Consider the following 24,560-nt stretch of genomic DNA (forward strand, 5'->3'; position numbering starts at 1 on the left):
CCAGATAATCGAGGACCTTAAGAAGATGGGAGTCAGAGAATGTGTAACCATAAACAAACACAGGAACGAATGATGGAAAATTGTAGAAGATGCCAAGTCACACAACCAATAATTTGTAAAACCAAAATGTTAATGCAGATTGATTCACCGCGACAGACGAATCGGAAGAGCCCAAAGAGGTCGGTAATCACTCCGCTAGGAGTGTAGCTGCTATGATGATATTTACAAAAAGAACGAAACCTCTCTTCACATGTTAACAACACCGGAAGAAGAATTTCTAAGAAACTGTATTTTACTTACATGTCATATCCATATAGACCTGCATTTCTTCATCTGGCAAATCGTACTTATCTACTCCATAATTAACTCTAGCTTCAATTAGTTCCGACAAATTCTGATGCATATGTAGGAACCCCCTTATTTTTCCTGACTCCAAAGCTGACAAGGCTTCATATTTTGAATCAAAGCGAATCTACAAAGAAATGTAGTAGAAAACCATAAATGAAATGTGATAGGTAATCAACTTGACATTTTATTTCAACAAATACATTACAAAAATGAATAACCATTTTCAATTTCGTTGCAACACGAAACCACAGCCGCATCATTATTCCAGTTCAATCAGAGAGTGCAGCAAGCACCTCTACCGGTTTCGAGACTTATTAGTCTCTCATCAGGAGGCACATATGCTCTCTCTCTCTCTCTCTGAACCAACTAGGACAAACCCCGGCGTGAAGTCACGGATTGCAACGAACGAAATGGCAGGGATGCCCTAGCGGCAACTGCTATCAAAAAAAGAATGTGTATGTACTTTGTACGCACGTAAGAAGTTATACTTCTATTATAATATAATTTCAACGAAATAAATATACCTACTTAACAGTTACAATACAAAAAATTAACAATAATTACCAAATTTTAACCAAAACTTAACAATGCCAAATATTAAAAAAAACGAAAAAAGTATGAATCGTCCGGGAATTGAACCCGCAACCTCGCGAATTCTCAATGTCTGGTCCAATGCTCTACCAACAAGACCATCAAGGCACATGCTATTAACGTGTCAGATATACATATTTACACATCACGGTGACAAGTGAAATATAAAAATAGATGTTTTATTATTTTACGCCCAAGGAAGACAAATCCAAAGACACAAAATTATAATAAAAAACCTTTTAAACCACATTTTTCAAATTGCGCAAGTAGTATTATTAATATTAATGTTAATAAATGAAATATAAATATTTTGACAATATCATAACAAAATTTGATCCACTATTTTTAAAACACTTACCAGTGTAAGATTCTTTAGCTTTGAATAAGCGAGATCGTAGATCGTCCCGGTTGATTGTTGTTATCCACAGTTCTCTACGCCTTCGAGCTAATACCTAGGTTTTTTATCAGTAATTTTGCGGCACTCATACTAGTCACAGTTTGATGGGCTTTCACATTGGCAAGCAACAATCATCTCTTCTATGTTAATAAGTTCAAAAATATAATATGAAAACTATTTAAAAAGGCAGTATAACCATTAACTAACTTTTTGTTTGTTGTTTCTCTTCCTACAAATTTTAAAACGCAACAACCATACACCATACATAACCAAACCACAGTCCCACTGCTGTGATACAGCTGCCATATTGGATAATTTTTGTCATGTCATTTGAACATCCAATCAGAACAAAGTTGTAATGCGACTGCGCCGGGATCAAAGGTTTTAATCCTATTAAAATTCACCCTCATATGCGCGTAAAGAAGTATAACTTCAAAAACTAAGTTTTCAATCTAATAGCACATAAAACAACATCCAAAAATGTCATTCTACATCCTACCAGACTGAAAACAATGCGAACCTTCTCTGGTATCACCTCCGAGGCTTCTACAATTTGCAAGCCATAACGGATGCTGAGACTAAGGAAGATGAGGGAATTTTACAATTTATAATTCACGTCCCATCTGCTCAGCGCGGTAAAGTTCCAACGAGAATGGTTCCATTCGTACTCCAATGGGAGTAAACATAAATCAAAAATGAATAACCATTTTCAATTTCGTTGCAACACGAAACCACAGCCGCATCATTATTCCAGTTCAATCAGAGAGTGCACCAAGCACCTCTACCGGTTTCGAAACTTATTAGTATCCCATCAGGAGGCACATATGCTGCTCTCTCTGACCCAACTAGGACAAACCCCGGCGTGAAGTCACGGATTGCAACGAACGAAATGGCAAAAAAGCAAAAGAACGAAAAAGCAAAAAGTTTTTTTTTAATACATTACAGTTGAAAGACTGATAAGTTTTGTACACACTTGAATGAATGAAGAAAGTGAAAAAAAGAGAAGTATATTAAAGTGTGTAAAAATATTTAATTTCCTTAGCTAAGCGCTTTCGACATATGTGTCATCATCAGAGCTAATGGTCAAAGTATATAAAAAAGTACCGGCAACTTCGGGTTGAAGGTGTTTGCATTACGAACATTGGTCTGCTGTGCAACTCCGGATGATGAAATATTATTTTTCTTGATTAATTGATTTTAATTAAAATAATAAAACAGTAAGAACAACCACTTAGACGTTACAAACATAAATTTTGGTCATGGTACGGTATCACCGAACCATTTTTAAGTGATGCGAGCAGTTGACTCTAGTCAACTAGTCTAGAGTCAGTCAGAGTAGAGTCAACAGAGTAGAGTCAGTCTAGAGTCAACTGCTCGCATCACTTAAAAATGGTTCGGTGATACCGTACCATGACCAAAATTTATATGTTTGTAACGTCTAAGTGGTTGTTCTTACTGTTTATTATTTTAATTAAAATCAATTAATCAGAAAAATAATATTTCATCATCCGGAGTTGCACAGCAGACCAATGTTCGTAATGCAAACACCTTCAACCCGAAGTAGCCGGTACTTTTTTATATACTTTGACCATTAGTTCTGATGATGACACATATGTCGAAAGCGCTTAGCTAAGGAAATTAAATATTTTTACACACTTTAATATACTTCTCTTTTTTTTTTTCACATTCTTCAAATACATTACAGAAGCAAATAAACAAGTAATACAAAGAGAAATCTTCTTATGGTATCTAAACGTTGTTTAAATCTCGGCTTATTTACAAACAGTGCAGACCATTTTCCATAGTGCGAAGGAGATCAGCAAAAAATGATTCATTGACGTCCCCTTTTGGTATTTTACGTTCCTTGGAGAAAAACTCGTCAACATAATTAAATATTTTATCTGTTACTTTAGTTAGAATGGCTGTTTGCCATGGAATCGTATTCTCTGATCCCATATCCCATATTTTAATAATTTTTAACTAGCATGAGTTTCTTGTTTCAAGTTTCAAGACGTATGAATGGAGATCGTGAACCTGTAGAAGTTATTAAAAAAGAGAAAATATCTAGGACATAATATTCAGACACATATGTACCTATAACTTCCTTCAACTAATAATAGTAGGAAAAAAATAACTGATTATTTCTGTGAGATTCTGTAGATTTATCTCTAAGTTAAGGTCTTCAATGTCTTCTTTTTTCTGGACTTAATTGTATATATAATATGTATATGTTACAGTTCAAGTTGATTCTCAGTTAGAGTTGACTCCAACTAGTTGGAGTCAATTCCAACTGAAACGAGCAGTAAAAGTTGATTTTAAAAATTTAAATCAACTTTTACTAGTTGGAGTTGACTCTTCCTGGATCGATTCAGTAAATGTTGATTATACGAGAATCTCAAGTGCATTTTTGATGAGTGTGCGTTTCTTTGTTTTGACCGTTTCAACTACTTATTAGTATAGTCTGTTACGTCGCCCCGTTAGGTAAATTATTCTGATTCGATTTTTTGCACAAACTTACTCAAAGAAATGCATCCGTATAACAATCCTTATAACAAATACATAGGGTGTCACGCGGTACCGCGGTCGAAAAATTGTTTAACCAATTTCAGTAAAGTCAGTCAGTAAAGTGACTCTTTATCGAACGAGTCTGATATTACGAGCAGAGGAACAGACGCGTTCGATAAAGAGTATTGAGGTGGTGCGTACAAAATTGAATCGTTAATCATAAAAAACATTAACACTTACTTACAACTTGAGGAAATTTTTTTAATTTTAGACGAAATAAAAAATTCGTATGACAGTAATGACATATGACTTTTGCATGATGGCCGGTTTTGATGTTTAATCGATAGTTATCAATATTGTATACCTACCTAATTACTAAATCTGTAAAGTTTTGATTTATTTTGTATGCACATAATTGCGAAACACTACAGAATTTTACTTTTTGACATAAATTTTATTAATAATAAGATAAATTTTGTACAATATTTTTAATAATTAAAGTAAATAAATTTTAATTTCACTCAAATAAATAATCGATTGCTGCCATTGACCACTTACATTCAATGTCGGTTAATTTTATTAATTATCGCGGCAGGTAAAGTAACATTTTTCTTTCAATACAACAAAGTGTTACTTTACTGCCGAAAATGAGGGCAAATGAGTACAATAATGAATGATTTTAGTGAAGTTTGGCGATAAACAATGATTTTAAACAAATTCGCAAAAATACGTAGTTTTTTCACTTCGTACAAATTTTTTTTAGATCCGTTGGGCCTTTTTTTCTCTAAAATTGACTGTTGTCGAGTTATTAGCGAAAATTTGAAAAACGCCAAAATAACCATTTTCAAGGTTTAATAACTCGGTTAAAGGCGAGCGGCCGTGGAGTAACGGCATAATCGCTGGCCTCATACGCCAGTGCACGTGGGTTCGAGCCCTGCCAAAGACAAACCATTTTCATTTCCAATAATGACACGAGAAGTCTCACCGTGCCTCGGAGAGCACGTTAAGCCGTAGGTCCCCCTGGGCTAGTGTACATCGACACTAGTTACTTGAAACAGGGTTAAAGATGTAATTGGCGCCGGAACTGTCCGAAAGGCAAAAATGCCATACGATATTATATATTATGAAAGTCAGAAACTAAAAAAATCAAAGATTAAAGCTACCTCTATAAGATCCTGAAGAAATTTTTGTCATTATTTCATTAATAAGATATTATATTTAATTATCAACAATGAGCGCTAACCGTGTATTGAGGCGCCGTCAATGTGAGTGCGAGTGAGATTCACCATTGGATGGCTGGACTCTTTAGCACTCACCATTGACGGCCGCCTAATACGCACTTAGCGCTCATTGTTAATAATTAAGATAAAGCTTAGTAATAAAATAGTGACCAAAATTTCTGCCGGATCTTGTAGAGGGGGCTATAAACTTTGATTTGGTCACTTTCTGACTTTCACAATAATGGATTTTAACCGAGTTATTAAGCCTTGAAAATGGCTATTTTTGCATTTTTCAAATTTTAAATCGCGTATAACTCGACAACAATCAATTTTAGAGAAAAATCACAAAATACCTTTTTTTGCTCATAATAATCCAAATGATCTAAAAAAAATTGTTCGAAGTGAAAAAATTATTTTTGTGTATTTGTCTAAAAAAATTGTTTAAAAAACAATTTATCGATCAAGGTACTGCCTGGCACCCAGTAGATTTGTTATTTGTTATAAGGACCTCTTTTTGAGTAAGTTTGTGCAAAAAATTCGAATCGGAGTAATTTACCTAACGGGGGCGACGATACAGCCTAGACTAATTTGAACATATTCAGTAACATTTAATTTCTAGAATCGGCTGTTTGTGTGAATCAGAATCAACTTTTACTAAATGGCATTGGGAAGAGTATACTTTTCCTAGTTGGAGTCTACTTTTACTAGTAAATGTTGAATATAAATCTTCATTTTATACTTATAATAAACTTTTACTGAAACCAGCCGTTAGAGTTGACTCCAACTAGTTGGAGTCAACTCCAACTGGATAATCAACTTGAACTGTAACATATATATTATATATTTTCTGGACGTAATTGTACCATTACATAAAAAAAGAAATCAGTTAAAATGTGGAAACTACCGTGGAATCACGCTGCTGAATGCAGCATGCAAAATAATGTCCAACGTCATTTATGAAAGACTTAGACCACACGCTGGAAAAATAGTTGGCAAATATCAAAGTGGCTTCTGTAGACAGAAGTCAACAATAGACCAGATATTTGTTCTGCGACAGATCCTCGAAAAAACAAGCGAACATAACATCGACACACATCATCTCTTCATAGACTTCGAAAGCTCATATGACCATATAAACCGAGAATTCTTAATAGAAGCAATGAAAGAATTTAATATACAATATACCAACACAAATAATAGAACTGATAAAAGAATTTCTAAAAGTAGAAAGTAAAATCCGGATACAAAACGAACTAACGGAAACAATAGATGTGAAAAAGGAGAGACGCTCTATCAGGGAGACGCTCTATCATGCATCTTGTTCAACATCGAACTCGAGAAAATAATGAGGGACACAACAGTCAATACTCGAGGAACAATCATTAATAAAAGCGTGCGAATACTAGCATTTGCAGATGATGTTGACATAATCGCAAGATCAAGAAGAGAAATGATAGAGGCATTCAATCAAATAGAACGAGCTGCACAAAATAGTGGCCTTAAAATCAACCAGAACAAAACAAAATATATGCAGGTAAGTAAACACGCAGAAATAAGGCAGCCACAAAATATAACAATGAGAGAATACAACATTGAGGGGGTAAAAAACTTTACATACTTGGGATCCCTAGTCACGTCTGATAATAACGTAGCGAAGGAAGTGAAGAGGCGAATATTTATTGCCAATAAAAGTTACTATGGCTTAATTTGGCAACTAAGATCAGATAACGTCGCAGAAAAACAAAATGCCAAATATACAAAACTTTAATAAGACCGACACTCACATACGGCTCAGAAACCTGGACACTCACTAAAAGAGAGGAAACATTGCTAGCCACCTTTGAAAGGAAAATCTTGCGACACATATATAAGGGCACAATAGAAAACGGAATTTGGCGAAGAAAGTACAGCTTTCAACTATACAAAATATACCAGGATCCGGATATCATAACATTCATTAAAATAGGACGGCTGCGTTGGATGGGACATGTAGAAAGAATGGAAGAAGGCGAAATACCAAACAAAATATTCAAACAGAGGCCAGTAGGAAAAAGAACAAGAGAAAGACCGAAGCTGAGATATTTAGAACATATAGAAAATGATATAATACCCTTAAAAATAAAAAACTGGAGAAAAAAGCACGAAACAGATCAGAATGGAGAAGAATTTTGGAACAGGCCAAGACCCAGAAAGGGTTGTCGAGCCAGTGATGATGATGATGAATTGTATATATTCATCCTTGAATTTTCTGTATTAAGGTAAATTACAATTTCCAGGAGGGACTGGGATAGAAAGATTGTCAATGTGAGAAAGTAAAGTGATCCCTTGGTTCTCCCCATATTATTCTTCATCATCATCATTGTCATCACCATCATCTTCTTCTCCTCCTCCTTCTTCTCATTCTCTTTTTCTGACCATCGTTCTACTCTTCCTCCTTCTTCACCTCCTCCTTCTTCTTCTTCTTTTTCTTAGTTCAAGCGAGACTCGCTATTTTCTTACACGTGGTCGGAAGATCTTTCTACAATACCTTATTTTTTTGCATTAAAGGCTAATAAGTCCTGTGGCTTCATCGAAGGCTAACGTTTTCCTTATTGATAGTTGTACGGTCTTTTCTGGTTCAATCCCCAGTATACAAGTGAATTCCTGCCTCATATTGCTTAGTACATTGCAATTGCATACGCTATGTAAGGCAGTCTCTTCTTCAATTTTGCATTTTCTTCACCAGAATACTACATTTTTCTCCTATTCCTATTTCGAATCCTCGAATCGATTCATACTTGCCACAGTTGATGTCATGCTTCCTACGTAGAGCAGAGCCTTGTAAATAAATATTGTAAATTTTTTTGTCTAGGATCACTTACTTTCATTAACCCTTAAGTACTAACACCCCGTCTCTCAGATGGCATCGCTTGTCGAAAGTGGGACATTTCCCTTTCTAGAAAATTTTGAAGTCACCCGTTTATGACTTTTCAAGTTGGCATGTTCTTTAGTAGTATTGAATTCGGCAATTTGCGGCAGGTTGTTATTCGAAAGATATTTAGGCTCAAAGTGTGATTTCCGTCTAATAGACGGGGTGTTAGTCTTTGTGCGCCCAGTTCGTCATTACACATAATGTGCCCCAGTTCGTGAAAAAACATAAAATACGGGAATAAAGACCCTGAGGAAACTGTTTTGAAATGGTTTGATGAGGTAGAAGACGACATAAGCGAAGTGGAATCAATTTGTGATGAAAATGTTGCCACTGAATACCATTGCTACACTGTACTAACTCTGGTACCTGTCAGTTTTTTTTGTTTTAACATTTTTTAAAAACTTTTTTAGTTTCAGTTTTCTTACACTTTGTTTAACTCGATTATAAATTTTTATTAAGATTCTTTAATTTGTTTAGTTTTTATCACACTTTTTTTCAGGAGTAAAAAGGTACACAAACAATCCTTCCATTTTTGTTACAATGTTTTTTTATTTTAATAAATATAGAAAAAATAGATTTATTACTGTGTTTTTTAGATAATCAATACTTTTAGTAAGTCATCGAGATATTTTTTGGAAATAAAATATTTAACAAAAACAAAAATTACCACTAAAATGTTAAACCCGTCTGTACAATAAATATATTATACACGGCTCACTAAAATAATTAGTTACGCCCCTGTACTACTGATTACTTAAAATTCAAGTAGTATTTATGTAGACCTTTCTGGAAACTCCAGGTTATTGTTGAGACTCGCATTTGAACCCCTCGCCGGGGCAGATCGTCAAAAGCTTCCTAACGAGAATCATCTCTCATAATCGTTCTCCCGCTATTCGTTGAAAAAGGCCGCATACCGGTCTTTCTTGCTATTTGTTTTATACTGCTTAGATAACTCAATTTGCTCAGTATTATCAACGATGATTTATTTAGCGTATTAGTGAGTGCTTTACAAATGAACCAAATGGATTATGGAATTCAATCAGAGCTCTGATGTGACACGTCATCAAGGAATAAAACTGTGAGTACTCTACATATATGTGAACATAACTTATTAGTCGTGATACTGTATGCATTTTGAACCATATACCTCTTATAGCAAATATTTCTTTGTGCCATTTATGCAGATAATACTTTAAATCACATTTGAAAAATCGTTATCTACTCTTAACCAGCTTACCTATGGAAATATACTCTATAACCGTACAATAAGTACAGGTTATCATTGTTGAGAATACTTTACGTATTGCCTTAACACCGTCTGTCAGGCGGTTAGTTAGTGTTTACGTCATTGATTTAAGATGTTAGTACTTAAGGGTTTAAGTATAGGTATTACCTACTTACCATGTAAAATAATGGTACATCCAAATAGTCCTCAAACAGGCAACTGGCACTATTAATATGGCAACTGAATTTATCGTACGGCACAGCTGATTCGTTTCTGGGAAATGTTTTGCAGAACTCTTGAGATCTTTCGTTGTTGACTATACCGAATGGATTTCCTTTTGTTTCTCTGCCAACTGCTGTGAGAAAAAACAAAACCTGAAGTGCGGGGAACACAACGAGAAATATTGTAGATCTGAAAATGATAAAACTTTAACAAAACAAAATTGTTTGTTAATGTGAAGTGGGGTCCAGGAAAAATGTGATTTTTTTAGGTTTAATGATTTTGCTGGAAATAAGAAATAGGGGAGAGGCTTGTACCTTGAACTGGATTTTTTCTAAGCTCAATTATTTTTAAGTTTTTAAATTTTAAGGAAAAATTTTTGGACTAACTTGTCGTTTACACACCATAGTATACTATATTAAAAGGTCTTTTAATTAAAACAAAACCAAACATATTTTTTTAAATTTTATTAATTAGAGGTCATTTTGTTCAAAGTACAAACCAGTACTGTACCTTGAACCACGTAGTCTTGTACATTGAACCACCCATATAGATCTTTAAAAATATACACAAAAAATTGTGTTATTCAACATTGAACCTCTCAAAATCTAAGTCAAACACATGTACCTACTCCTTTTTGAGTTTCAGCCAACCCAACCTGACATGGTGGTTTAAGTTTAAGCAAGACATCTTCAATGTCAGTGTCAAATTGTTGATCACTTAGCGAACGGCTCCACGGGCGAGAAATTGACGCTAGCAGTAGCCGTAAAACGAACTTAAGGTTCCAGGGAACGGAATAGGAATAGCCGAACTGAACCGACTACGCACAAGTCCTGTAGTCGGTACAGTTCGGCTATTCCTATTCCGTTCCGCGGAACCTTAAGTTTGTTTTACGGCTACTGCTAGCGTCAATTTCTCGCCCGTGGTGCCGTAGGCTTAGGTCAAAAAATTTGTAGCTGTTCAGAATTCTCTTCAGATACTGGACCGTTAAATGGGGACTTACAGCAGTTATTTGTGCAACATAAAAATGTGTCTTCTTTTTTCCCATTAATTTTTTACGGTCCAACGTACAAGCCGTGATAGCGGTCCAAGGTACAAGACTCGGCCAAAAAGAAAACAAATGTGAATTTAACCTAATAAAACGGTTTTGTTATATTTCTCACTATGTTGTTTAACTACCTGTTAGTATGCAAATCTGTAACATAATTTTCATGCTCATGTGTCAACGTAACTGGTGCAACCTCACTTTTGCGACTGACGTGACAGTTGTTTATAATTAAATTTTATATTTAAATATGTTTTATTTTATATTTTATTTATATTTTATAGTTAAATTTTATATTTCATATTTAATTAATAACTATTTGTCAAAAATATTACATCATTTGGAATGGTCTATTCCTTAGAATATCAAGTTCTATTCTGTAACTGGTGCACAAGGTCAAATTTTTCGATCCCGACAAAATCAATGAAAACGACAGTCAGATTCGCTTCTGTGGTATAGGCATACACACCCTTTGATTTAATTTACGATATCTGTTAACACAAAAATTAAAAAAGGAAATTATCTATCCTATAAATAGTTACTTTTCACGAAATAAAACACTATATTTTTATACGATAGTCCCAAATGAGTTCTAATCACGTTCAACAACTAACCACAGAATGACGACGATTGTAGAAGAACTTGAGATAAGAAACACAGACAGTTCGCGCGCAAATTAAAAGAAAAATGGGGTGGCCCATGGGACAAGCTGACCCAAGGTACAAGCCTCTCTCCTAAGTAAAAACATAATTATTTAAATAATATAAACATTTAAGCTATGCAGCTGTGAGGACTGGCCAATGAAAGAAAGACCGCTGATGGCAACACTGAGAGCAACGAAAGTGGATTTTTGGAGAAGAGCAGCAGGAAGATCTAGATGAGAAAGGATTACCAACAAACGCATTAGAGAAATAATGGGAATCAAACGAACAATAACAGATGACATAAATAAAACAACTTATCTGGTTCTATTCGGACATATATCAAAGGAAATACTAAAATGGCAACCAGAAGGAAAGAGAAAACGAGGTAGACCGAGAAAAAGTTGGAGCGAAGGAATAAATAAAGAGCTGAGAGAAAGAAACAGAAGAGGACCTACAACCGGACGAATTGGCGATTGGAAGTCGAAGAATGGCAGAGAACGTTATAAACCGTCATGTAGTAGTAGTAGTATAAAAATTTCGGACAGCTTGGCTATTAGTGCACTCTAATATGTCTGTGTAGATATTGGCATTGGATCCGAGCATGACATGTAACACCGTTGCCGTATGATCTATTTTTTCATAGTATTACAATTTTTTGTGATAGTATATTTGTGTGTGAAATGTATCATTTGTGTATTTTAGGTATGTTCTAATATGTAATGTATAGATAGGTTTTTACTTGATTATGCTAGAAAACTTGTAATATTGTGTAATGTGTAAAAAATAAGTAGTATTGAAACACCAATTAAGTAAAGTTTATTATGTTGTTGTTTTCACCAATTTTGAAAAAATGTGAAAACGTTGAATTATCCAGGTCCGTCTGTCCGTTCGTCCGTCTTGTCTGTCTATTTGTAAACTCAACTCCTCCGTCATTATACCAGGTAGAATGACAAATAAGGTGTCAAATGAAAGCTTATAATCCAAGAATGGTACTAAAGGTGAGAAATTTAACCTAGGCTGTCTGTCTGTCTGTCCGTCCAACCGCGAATATAACTCCTTCGTCACTATACCAGGTAGAATGACAAAAGATGAGGCACCTTTAGTACCATCCATGGATTATAAGCTTTCATTTGACACCACATTTGTCATTCCACCTGGTATAGCGACGGAGGAGTTATATTCGCGGTCGGACGGACAGACGGGCAGACAGCCTATGTCAAATTTCTCACCTTTAGTACCATCCATGGATTATAAGTTTTCATTTGACACCACATTTGTCATTCTACCTGGTATAGTGACGGAGAAGTTATATTCGCGGTCGGACGGACAGACCGAGAGACAGCCTGTGTCAAATTTCTCACCTTTAGTACTATTCTTGAATACATAATTATAAGCTTTCATTTGACACCTCATTTGTCATTCTACCTGGTATAGTTACGGAGGAATTATATTGGCGGTCAGACGGACAGACAACCTAGGTCTAATTTCTCACCTTTAGTACCACCCTTGGATTATAAGCTTTCATTTGACACCTCATTTGTCATTCTACCTGGTATAATGATGGAGAAGTAAACGTTCTTATAAAATAATTATTCTAGTATTCTTGTAGGTACATTTAACATTGATTGAAATTATGAAAGATATAAAGAAAACAGTATGGCAACACTGTGACGCACAAACATAAGATTCAGCTGTGGGTTACATAGGGTGCACTAATAGCCAAGCTGTCTAAAATTTCTTGTATATTTTCTATATCTAAGTTTTTATTACTATTTTTTGAAACAATCTTTCCTTTACAAGGCAGATATACCAGAGGCATTAACACTCTAGGGACAAAAGGAAAAATTAGCTGTTATCCGTTTGTCTGTCTGTGAGATGATTTTTAAAGCCAAAATTGCACACCATGTGGTAAATAGTTTTCTATTGACGTAGGACAAAGTCTACAGATACAACTCTTTTTCTAGATCTGTCTAAAAATCTTTTCACTTCTGTTGGCAGCCGACAAGGTATCCCAATATCACTATATCTTATAGACGCTAAACAAACTAAGGTAATAGTAGAAATTTATTATAGAGATATACTTACATTAAATTTGATTTGAGCTTTTTATAATTTTTAAACAACAATGACTTGAATCTGATCATTTCGAAAATGGATTGTTTTTTTCTTTCAGTTCTCGTTTGTTGAGGTGCCTCCTATAAATCAGAAACAAAGTAAGTAGCCACATCAACTTTACATTATTATTTATTCTGACAGTAATAAATACCCTTATAATTGCGATACCTACTCATCGCCATTATTAATTCGACAACTCTTTGTGTGTCTTGTGCAACAACAAAAATGATTTTGGAACCACAAACATTATAATTATAAATTACCATGAACGAAAAATTTCACATATGCATGCATATTGTACAAAAAACACTTAAAAACTAAACAATAGAAAATTTGCAGATAAATATTAGATGAATTGTTAAAATATGGTGCAGTGACAGTGACGGACCAACTAACAACATAAATTAACAAGATTATAACACACTATAAATTACCAGAAGAATGGAAGTAAAGCAAGCCAATCTAATTATCAAAAAAGGGTGAAAAGAAACAACCAGAGAACTGCAGAAGTTTCAACTTGCGAAATGCTACCCTGAAACTTACAACTAAAATTTTGCAAGAACGAATAAATCAGCTCATAAACTTAGCAGACAAGCAAAAATTTTCCAGTTTTCCAATTTTCCAATATTCCTTATAAAACAGATTATAGAGAAAGCATTCAAATATAATAAACCCTCATTCCTATGTTTGATCGACTTAAGGAAGGCATTTGAAAGAGTAAGATGTAACAGTGTAATACATCTTTTTATAGTAAAGAGATCCCGTTGGATATTATAAAAAGAATTAAAAAGGTCTATCAAAACAATAGAATAGAAATCAAAATAAATGGACAACGTGTAGGTACTTATTCGTATATCACACCTATAGATACAGACAATGGAATAAAACGGGGATTAACTATGCTCTATCTATGCCAGCGTTTCCCAACCGGTGGGTCGCGACCCACTAGTAAGTCGCGGGCGGATTTCAGGTGGGCCGCGGCGTGGTTCTTACAGTAGCTGTGTAGCGTACAGTGACTGTGTTCCTTATTTTTTTTCTCATCATAATTGGTGAGGGATGGGTCGCAAATATAAAAAAAAACATCAGAAGGTGGGTCGCCAGACATAAAAGGTTGGGAACCACTGCTCTATGCTATTTAACCTAATTATGGACGGAGTGTATTTATGTGGGACGTAGGAGGATTTCCTGGTTGCGAAATTTAAGGGAGTGGTATGGGTGCAGTTCAATACAGTTTTTCAGTGCTGCAGCCAACAAAGTTAAGATTGCTGCGATGGTAGCCAACCTCCGATAGGAGACGGTACTGCAAGAAGAAGATGGAAGGAGTCATACAGACGCAGACAATATAATATTGGCAGCCCAATATGAAGATAACCTTCAAAGACCAATTCATAGGTTTCATACAAGAGCAAAATAATTTAACATGACGATTTCAACCAATACCTTGAACCCTTACCTATACCCTATTCCACGAACATACGCCTGTCTTGGATCACTTCGACAACGAACACTTCACTGTGCAAAACAAGAAGAACGAAAGTAAATTGCAAATTGCATTGTTGTTTATTGGAATAATTATTAGCGCCATTTACTTTCGTACCTCTTATGTTGCACAGCAAAACACTCGTTGTCGAAGCAATACAAAACATGCGCATGTTCGTGGAATGGCCCATAGATACTATTCAGTAAAGGAGCAATAAGGTATACACTGGATCTGGAAATAAAGTACCTAGGAATTACACAGTCCAGCTATGAAGACGTTGAAGAAGAAGTAAGAGATCAAGTACAAAGATTAAATAATAAATTAACAAAATGCCTTATAACAGTATATTATGGTGTAACCGACGCATTAAGTATGATAAAAAATCAAGAATCTATTGGGTGGCCTGAAAGCCTTTACACTAATAATAATGTTTCAACACTGCGCTAATGTTAATTTGCGTTCCGGTACATGCGCATCATTATCTTGGTACTGGGGGTTGTTACCCCCGATGATGGGGTTGATTTAGTTGAAACACTATTTAGCAGAATATATTTATTTAGAACACTAAATAAGACACTAACTAAATGGTGGACAACGTATCTGATCCAACCACGTCGCTGTCTGAATAATGAGTAACCTCTCCTCTTTACTTTCTCCGTATCTATAAATAAATCGTAATTGTTTTGTTATGATTGACTACACCTGAATGGGACCATGAAAATACTAATAGTTACATAATTGCTGACTCCGTTGTTTTCAAAACGAGTGGCCTACATTGTAGAAGCAATGTCACCCATTTACGTAATGTAAACAATACATGTAAATAATATTTGTTTGAGACTTTAAAAATTAAATCGATATGGATTACTCTTATTTTTTGGACACTAATATAAATCCTGTACAAGGGCACCTGTCTGGTCCCGCAGACAGACAACAATAGTTGCAATTGAAACATGATGGCGGCTACAAATGAGTATATAATTGAAGCGTGTCATTTACTGCTTCAAAACTTTCCGAGAGCATGTGACAAATAAAATGATCTCTTCACCGATGAGTGTGCGATTTCTCGAAATCGAAATGTTTATTTCTGGGCAAAGGACAACTATCATTTCTCTAAGGAAGTGAAAAACCCGCCTCGTGTTATGATATGGGCTGGAAATGCTTCAACTTATCTGCTTGGACCCTATTTTTTAAGGTTCCATAACTTAACACACTTACGTATCTGCAGATAATCAACGATTGGTACTAGCTCAATTGACAGCTCAGGGATTCCTGACACTGTTTATTTTCAAAAATATGGCGCCTTACCCCATTTTGCTCTCGTTTTTTCAAACGCCTGAATGAAATATTCTCGAACCCATGGATTGGGCGAGGTTCTCCAATTTCTTGGCCTCCAAGAGGTCCAAATTTGATAACGCTGGACAATGCACTGTGGGATTTCATTAAAGAGGAGTTAGAAAACGCAGATATTTTTTGAACGCGAACTTGCGAAATGGAGTTCGCGAAGCATTTACGTTCGTAGGTGCGAACATGCTGAAGACGGATGAGCATACGAACATGGCCGCGTACCAAGTTGTGTTGGGACAATGGAGGTATGCAATGCACACCGATGTTATAGATAAATAAATAATTAATAAATGACTTACAAATAAAATTGTGTTATTATTTTTTCCCTCTGTCATCATCATACTCTTTGCCTTATCCCTATGCGGGGTCGGCTTCCCTAATTGCATTTCTCCACACAATTCTATCTTGGGTCATATCAATGTCAATCCCCTTTACCAACATGTCCTGCCTTATCGTCTCCCCAGGTCTTCTTTGGTCTTTCTCTCCTACTCCTTCCAGGAATCTGCACTTCAGCTATTCTTCGTATTGGGTGATTAACGTCTCGACGTTGAAAATGACCAAACCATCTTAACCTATGCTCTCTCATTTTGGCATCAATTGGTGCCACACCTAGACTTCCCCTAATATACTTATGTATTTCTAATTTTATCCCTCTTTGTCACTCTACTCATCCATCTAAGCATTCTCATTTCCGCCACATGCATTCGTTGTTCCTCTTTCTTCTTCACTGCCCAACATTCAGTTCCGTACATCATAGCCGGTCTTATGGCTGTTTTATAGAATTTTTCCTTTAGCTTCATTGGAATTTTTCTGTCACACAACACACCACTCGCTTCTTTCCACTTCATCCATCCAGCCCTAATTATACTGCATGCATCTCCATCTATTTCTCCATTACTCTTTAATACCGATCCCAGGTACTTAAAACTATTGCTTTTTACAATCAGTTCAACATCCAAAGATACCATTTTATTTGTAGTAACTCCATCTTTAAATGAACATTCCAAATACTCTGTTTTTGTCCTACTAAGTTTTAAACCTTTTTCCTCCAGAGCTTGCCTCCACTGTTCCAGTTTTTGTTCTAAGTCTCTTTCACTATTTCCTACTAACACGGCATCATCAGCATACATTAAGCACCATGGAATATTACCCTGTAGTTTCGCTGTTATCTGGTCCAAAACTAATGAGAATAAATACGGACTAAGCACAGAGCCTTGGTGCAATCCTACTTTCACATGAAATTTATCAGTTTCTCCCACACCTGTCCTAACACTAGTCGTTACTCCCTCATACATATCTCTCACAACCTTTACATATTCACCAGGGACTCCTTTCTTATTGAGTGCCCACCACAGAATCTCTCGAGGAACTCTATCATATGCTTTCTCAAGATCAATGAATACCATATAAGCATTTGTTTCTTTACTCCTGTATTTTTCCATCAACTGCCTTATAATGAAAATTGCATCTGTTGTTGATCTGCCCTGCATAAAACCAAATTGATTCTCGGATAAATATCGGTCTCTTTACATATCCGTCTATCATTTACTCTTTCCCATATTTTCATGGTGTGGCTAAGCAGTTTTATAGCCCTGTAGTTTGTACATTGTTGTATATCTCCCTTGTGTTTGTAAACAGGTATCAGAATACTGCTTCTCCATTCGTCTGGCATTTGTCCAACTTCCATAATTCTATTAAATAGACCTGCTAGCCACCTTGTTCCTGTCTCTCCCAATGCTCTCCATACTTCCCCAGGAATATCATCGGGTCCTACCTCTTTTCCTTTCTTTATTTTTTGAAACGATTGAGCCACTTCCCCGTTTGTTATTTTGGTAACCATTGCTGCTACTGTCTCCGTTGACTCTACAGGCTGTCTGTCAAATTCTTCATTTAATAAGCTGTCAAAGGACTTTCTCCATCTCTTTTTGACATCCATTTCGTGAACTAGTATTTTATTATTTTCATCTCGGATAGGTACATCTAATCTGATTAAAATCTTTTGCTTTCTTTGCTCTCTGTTTGGCTATTTTATATATCTTCGTTTCGCCTTCCCTGGTATCAAGTTGATCGTATAGGTTTGAATACGCTTCTGCTTTGGCTTTTGCTACTGCTACTTTCGCTTCCTTTTTGGCCACCATATAGTTTTGAAGATCTGTGTCGGATCTGGTTTCTTGCCACTTTTTATATAATTTTCTCTTCTTTTTTATTTTTCCTTGTACTTCGTTTGACCACCACCAAGTCTCTTTATCCTCAAACTTTTTTCCTGACGTTTTCCCAAGTATTTCAATAGCAGTCTCTCTAATACTACTGGCCATTTTTCTTCAAATTTTATTAGGGCTTCCTTTCATGTTCCAACATATTTTTTCTACTATTCTTCTCCTGAATAGGCCTTCTTTCTCATCTTTTAGCAGCCACCACTTGATTTTTGTGGTCTTCTCCGATATTTTTGTTTAGTTTCGCTTTTTATTTCGATGTCCAGAACAAGCAGCTTATGTTGTTGGCTTACTGTCTCACTAACTATTACCTTGCAGTCCTTGAATTCACGTATGTCTTCTTTCCTTATCATGAAGTAGTCTATTTGGGATTGATGTTGTTCACTTTTGTAGGTAATAAGTTGAGTTTTTCTCTTTTTAAAGAATGTGTTAACAATCGCCATATCCAATGCTGTTGCTGATTCAAGCATGTCATCTCCAGCTTTATTTCTAGTTCCAAAGCCTAATCCCCCATGTATTGCTTCGTATCCTGCCTTGGCTTGGCCCACATGTGCATTGAAATCCCACGCATTGAAATTATTTTTTCCCTCTGTATATAACCAAAAAAATTCATTATATTAGTGTAAATGGACTTTCCGGCCACTCTATATAAGACAAGTGTAAGACCAATACTGACGTAAGTATCAGAACAAGATGCGATACAGCTAATACACAGAGAGTGCTGTAAATAGCAGAAATGTGACGAGATTGGAACAAAATGTAATGTACAGGTGTTAAACGAGTGGGAACTAAATAGAAAAAAAATAATGGGACAAGCACATCAGTATAATGGCGGACACAAAAGTCGTTAAAATAGAAAGGAACAAATTTCCAAGTGGTAGAAGAAGTATCGGTCGACAGCGCAAGAGATTGAGTGACAATCTTCCATAAAGACAAAAAATCACTAATGAACAAGTCCAATCACATATAAGTATAAATCAAAGAGAAGAAGAATCTGTATCACTGAAAATCATCACTTCGTATCCGTTGTTGGATTCCCCACATCTATATTAAAACAGTCCTCCTAATTCACTATAGAAATATTTTTTAATGTTCATCCAAACAGAATGGAGCTGAATATTTACACACAACATAATCTTCTAAATTATTTATTTTAAATGTTAAGGCACGTATCCACTATGTTGGCGCTCAGCACTCGCTGCAACTACTCCATTTATTACGTCGTGCGCTCCACTACACTACTAAATCTAGTCAGTGAAGCAAGTTATCGGAGAGGCCTTAAAATCAACATTTCAAAAACAAAGTGGATGGCAGTTGGAAAGATTAATATAGATCAAGGTCAGCTTTCTCTTGATGGAAAGGAGTTAGAACGGGTAAATCATTTCAAGTACCTTGGCAGCTGGTTAAATGTAAATTGTGACTCTGATGAAGAGATAATAACTAGGATCGAAATATCACGGAAGGCTTTATGACCTGGAAACCAGTGTTATGTAACAGAAACCTGTCGATGAATATTCGAAAGAAGGTGCTGAAATGTTATATGTGGTCTATCCTATTGTATGGTTGTGAGACATGGACCTTAAAAACCACAATGCTAAACAAAATAGAAGCATTGGAATTGTGGTGCTATCGACGAGTCCTAAAGATATCGTGGGTTTCGCACACTTCCAATGAAAATGTTCTTCAAATTCTGAATTCAGAACGTCTGCTCATGAGCATCATAAAGAGGAGAAAAACAGAATACTTCGGCCACATAATTAGAGGACCTAAATACCATCTGCTGCTTCGCCTTATAATATATGGAAAAGTGGAGGGAAAGAGATGGATTGGTCGAAAGAAACTTTCATGGCTGTGTAATATTAGACAATGGTGTGGCTGCACAGTAGAAGAATTATTTCGCGCAGCAGCCGATAGAGAGAGATTTCAGAAAATTGTAAACATGATGACGGCCAACGTCTGAATACAGACACGGCACCTAAAGAAGAAGAAGCGCTCCTTTACATATAAACCGCCACCGATTGGAGTGCCGAGACGGAACGCGCACTGTTACACGGCCGGGAGCGCCAACGTATCCACTATGTGGAGCAGTAGCAGGAACGCGGAGCGCCAACATAGTGAATACGTGCCTTTAGATATACGTGATATTATTCAAAATTATTTTTGTAGGGTTGGTTTTATCCCCAGATTCTTTTACTTACTTACTAAAGAGCCCATTACTTACACTAATTACATCCAATGCTGCATTTGTTCGTTCAGTAGATTCATTTATGCCTGTTTGAGATGACTGAAAAGCCAAATTATCTACTCCAGAAGTTTGTTCTGTTTCTTCTTGTTTAGAACTTAGAATAACAAAGACTTCTTCTAGCAGATCACAGCCGTACCTTTCTAAGAGCGTCTCCGGGTGTTCTTCTGTTAATAACTTTCCCTTTCTCATTAGAGCAATCTAAAACAATATGTAATTAAAAAAGTGTATTGATTGCAGTAAAATTTAGATTAGTCCATTCATTCACGGTAAAATATTGCAAAATATCTAGATTTTAAAGAACCGCTAGATTGACATAAAACTTGGCATACACAAAAATACACATAGCGCATGTCAAAGAAAAAAAATAGACGTTCAAAATAAGTCCGTAATTGGATAAACTGACTTAGCCCCGGCGCAAATTGATCCTAAGCGAGACACAACCTGCACCGGCGAACTGCGTGGACAGTTTTGTTGAGCATGCTTATAAGCGAGAGACCGCAAATTGAACCCATCTTACGATCAGTGTATAGTGTATAGTGCAAGCGTTTGCAGGTTTCGCTTGGGAACGTTTGTCATCGGCGTACAATTTTCGGACATCTTGGCTATTAGTGCACCCTATGTAACGCACAGCTGAATCTTATGTTTGTGCGTCACAGTGTTGCCATGCCATTTCTTTCAAAATTTCAATCAATGTTAAATGTACCTACAAGAATAATAGAATAAGATTGTTTACTTCTCAGTCATTATACTAGGTAGAATGACAAATGAGGTGTCAAATGAAAGCTTATAATCCAAGGATAGTAATAAAGGTGAGAAATTAGACCTAGATTGTCTGTCCCTCAAAAAATAAGCGTTATTTTGGGGATTTCTAATGTCGACATTAAAAGTTGCACTATTTTTTTTTTCTATAAAACATTTTGATCTAAAACTTACCAGAAAACTTCTTTGTACTCTCTATTTTCAAATAAACGTGATTAAGAAGCTAAATTTTAAACTTCCTCACACAACTTTTGCGATTAAACTTTGCAATGCACAAATCCGCACCTTTTTCTTTGAAAAATTCATAACCTTTATCATGATAAAAATAAAACTTGAAGCAGGTACCACTGTCTTCGGAAATTTTAGAGCTATGTACTGTAAAAATTTCAGAAAAAAATATTAAAATGGAACAGAGTTGTAGCGAGGTAAACGCAAAAAACGTGATTTAATTTTTTTTTTATTTTTAGGTTAAAATTGCGATTTTGACAATGTTCACCCACATAAAATTCAAAATAAGCCTCATTTTCGTTTTCAGCACCGTCGAAAATATAAAGTATGAATAAAATTAGCCATTCAGCCCTCCGTGGTCAGTATCTCGAAAACAAAGCGCTTTTTTGAGGGTGTCCCGCTCGTGTATAATATCACAAAAAATTGTAACGTGATAGTATGAAAAAATAGAGGATACGGCAACGGTGTTACAAGTGATGGTCGGATCCAATGCCAAAATCTACACAGACATATTAGGGTGCACTAATATCCAAGATGTCCCAATTTTCTTGGGTCGTGTGTCGCGTGACTCACCGCCAGACGCGCCAAATGTTTATTTTTACTTGTTTTTGCTTGCGAGATGGACGTATCGAAGCTAATAATTGAACTCGTTCGGGATATACCCGTGCAAACACGACGTATGGGAGAAAATAGGAAATGAAATGAATATGGATGGTACCTAAGTACAATTTATTGTGATAAATAAAAATATTAGCATAGTCAAAACGCCTAGTGAAAACTGCTTTGCCTTTGTCATTAAATTATGATAACTTTATTACTAGTAGACTAAATAAACGGCGATACGAAATTAATAATCAAAGTTATGCCTTTAGAATAACATATTACATATTAGAAAAATAAGGTTTCTTTAAAATTAAATAGGATGTCACAAAGAATGATGTTCTGAAGCTATTTCCTTGTGGCATTTTTATAATCAACTATTTTCAATGGGAAATAAGCCACAATTTTATCAAAAAAATGATTTTATTAACGTTTCGACGCCCAAGGAGGGTGTCGCTGTCAAAATACAAAATAATACTGAATTAAACAAAAATGTTGCTTAGTAAAAAATTCTTATAATCAAGTATATTCAAATGGGAAATAAGCTTATTTAATAAATAGCTTATTTCCCATTTGAATATACTTGATTATAAAAATGCCACAAGAAAATAGCTTTAAAAAATTCTTATAATGATTTATTTAATCTGACTCATTTATATCGGCAATTCAGACATGTATTATACATTTTAAAGTAGAAGGCTTTAAAATGATATTGCCAATATTGATGAGTTGCGTTCCTGGGACGACTTTACTAATTATATACTGATTACATGAAATCAACCCAACTCAAGAATATTCGCCACAAAAATCATAGCATGTGATCTGTCTAAAGACAACCAAATGCAACGGTGGCAGTAAAATTCTCGCGCTAGAGACTCCATAGCAAAGTCATCCCAGGAACGAAACTCATCAATATTGGCAATATAATTTTAAAGTCTTCTACTTTAAAATGTATAATACATGTCTGAATTGCCGATATAAATGAGTCAGATTAAATAAATTAGAAGAATTTTTTACTAAGCAACAACATTTTTGTTTAATTTAGTATTATTTTGTATTTTGACAACGACACCCGACTTGGGCATCGAAACGTTAATAAAAACATTTTTTTGATAAAATTGTGGCGTATTTCCCATTGAAAATAGTTGATTACAAAGAATCATGGCGTAATCCCCTTTCTATAGGTATAAAAATTTTATATAATTCCTTAAATCTACAGATTATCAATGAAAAATGATTTATGTCACTTAAAACCGTGATCAATAAAAATATCGTATTACCCTCAAATTCAACTTGTCGGCATATTACATTTTTGTTTATGCTTAAAAATTAAAAACGAAATACCTATGCAGATAGTGTTATGTAGCGGAGGGATTATTAAATAACTCTGAGATTATTTTAAATATGTAGGTATTATGTGCAGAAATAAAATACTTAGTGTAAGATATCTTTTTATGCAGCCGCTTATGATCAAAAATACAAAGTCGATGTTTTCGAAAATCATACCGCTAGTACTAGGGACGTGGAAGATATTTAAAACGTTACTAGTTACAAGTACGGAAATACACCGATTTAAAGTTGCCTACTCAATTTAGTACAAGGATGAGATACATCAGTATTTTGTAATCAGTATTTGTACACAGTAAAACACCACTGAGAACCGGTATCAAAAGTAACCGTTACACGTCCGCACTGATTTTGCCCGTCTCTATTTCCAACACCGACAGCCAACGCTTGGGTTAGGTTGTGTTCAATATGCGGTCCGCTAGAAAAATAAATGCACGGGTCACCCGTCCCGCCGGCGCAGGTTGTGTCTCGGTTAGGTTCAATTTGCGCCGGGCCTAATTCTAAGCATCTTTTGTTCTATTGAGTTTTTTCACTAGGTTAATATTTTTCGAGCTCTTTGCGAGTGAATTTGTTCATATTTTAGCAAAAGAAAAACACGTTTTTAGACGGATCTGCGTAAATAACTCAAAAAGTAAGTATTTTGTCCAAAAAATATTCTCATCAAAAATATAGCTCATGAAAAAGTGAAATAAATGATGTATGTATAAGGATTTTACACCCAGCAGAAGCAGAGTTGTGGTTAATGAAAAATGGTTCATATTTGTCAAATTCCAAATCGAATATTTCGACGTGAAATAATCACAAAATTTTTGCAGAACATTCATCACAACTTTTTTAAAGTATTTAAAAAAGCTTTATTTTGGTTTTTTTAAAAAAGTTTCTAGCATCAACAGTAAGCAAGTTACGCACAAAATAACGTTGGTCCATTTATTTGGTAAAACAAATCATGAGAATCACCCTTTAATTTACAACCCAAATAAAATTTATCGTAATCGCTCCACAAGCTGCTTCACTCGTGTACCCATGTATTGTTTATATTATATGATCTGTAAGTTTATCGGTTCAAACTGCTTTTGTCCTACAGAAAAACAAAAAACTCCAAAATTTTTTCAAAAAGCATT

General features: G+C 35.3%; 1 protein-coding gene across 4 annotated transcripts in view; it reads right to left on the reverse strand.

Moving 5' to 3' along the window:
• LOC114349497 (ABC transporter G family member 20-like) overlaps nucleotides 1-24,560 on the reverse strand; it is a 636,826-nt gene that overhangs the window by 61,094 nt on the left and 551,172 nt on the right. For all 4 annotated transcript variants that reach the window (XM_050643852.1, XM_028299891.2, XM_028299892.2 and 1 more), the window contains exons 7-10: nucleotides 20,482-20,703; nucleotides 13,191-13,300; nucleotides 9,374-9,608; nucleotides 301-472 (exon numbers count right to left, since the gene is read on the reverse strand). In XM_050643852.1, the coding sequence (XP_050499809.1) occupies nucleotides 301-472; nucleotides 9,374-9,608; nucleotides 13,191-13,300; nucleotides 20,482-20,703 (739 nt within the window). The remainder of the gene's footprint in view (nucleotides 1-300; nucleotides 473-9,373; nucleotides 9,609-13,190; nucleotides 13,301-20,481; nucleotides 20,704-24,560) is intronic.

The sequence above is a fragment of the Diabrotica virgifera genome, chromosome 2 (genome assembly GCF_917563875.1).
Source record: "Diabrotica virgifera virgifera chromosome 2, PGI_DIABVI_V3a".
NCBI classification, from domain to species: domain Eukaryota; kingdom Metazoa; phylum Arthropoda; class Insecta; order Coleoptera; family Chrysomelidae; genus Diabrotica; species Diabrotica virgifera.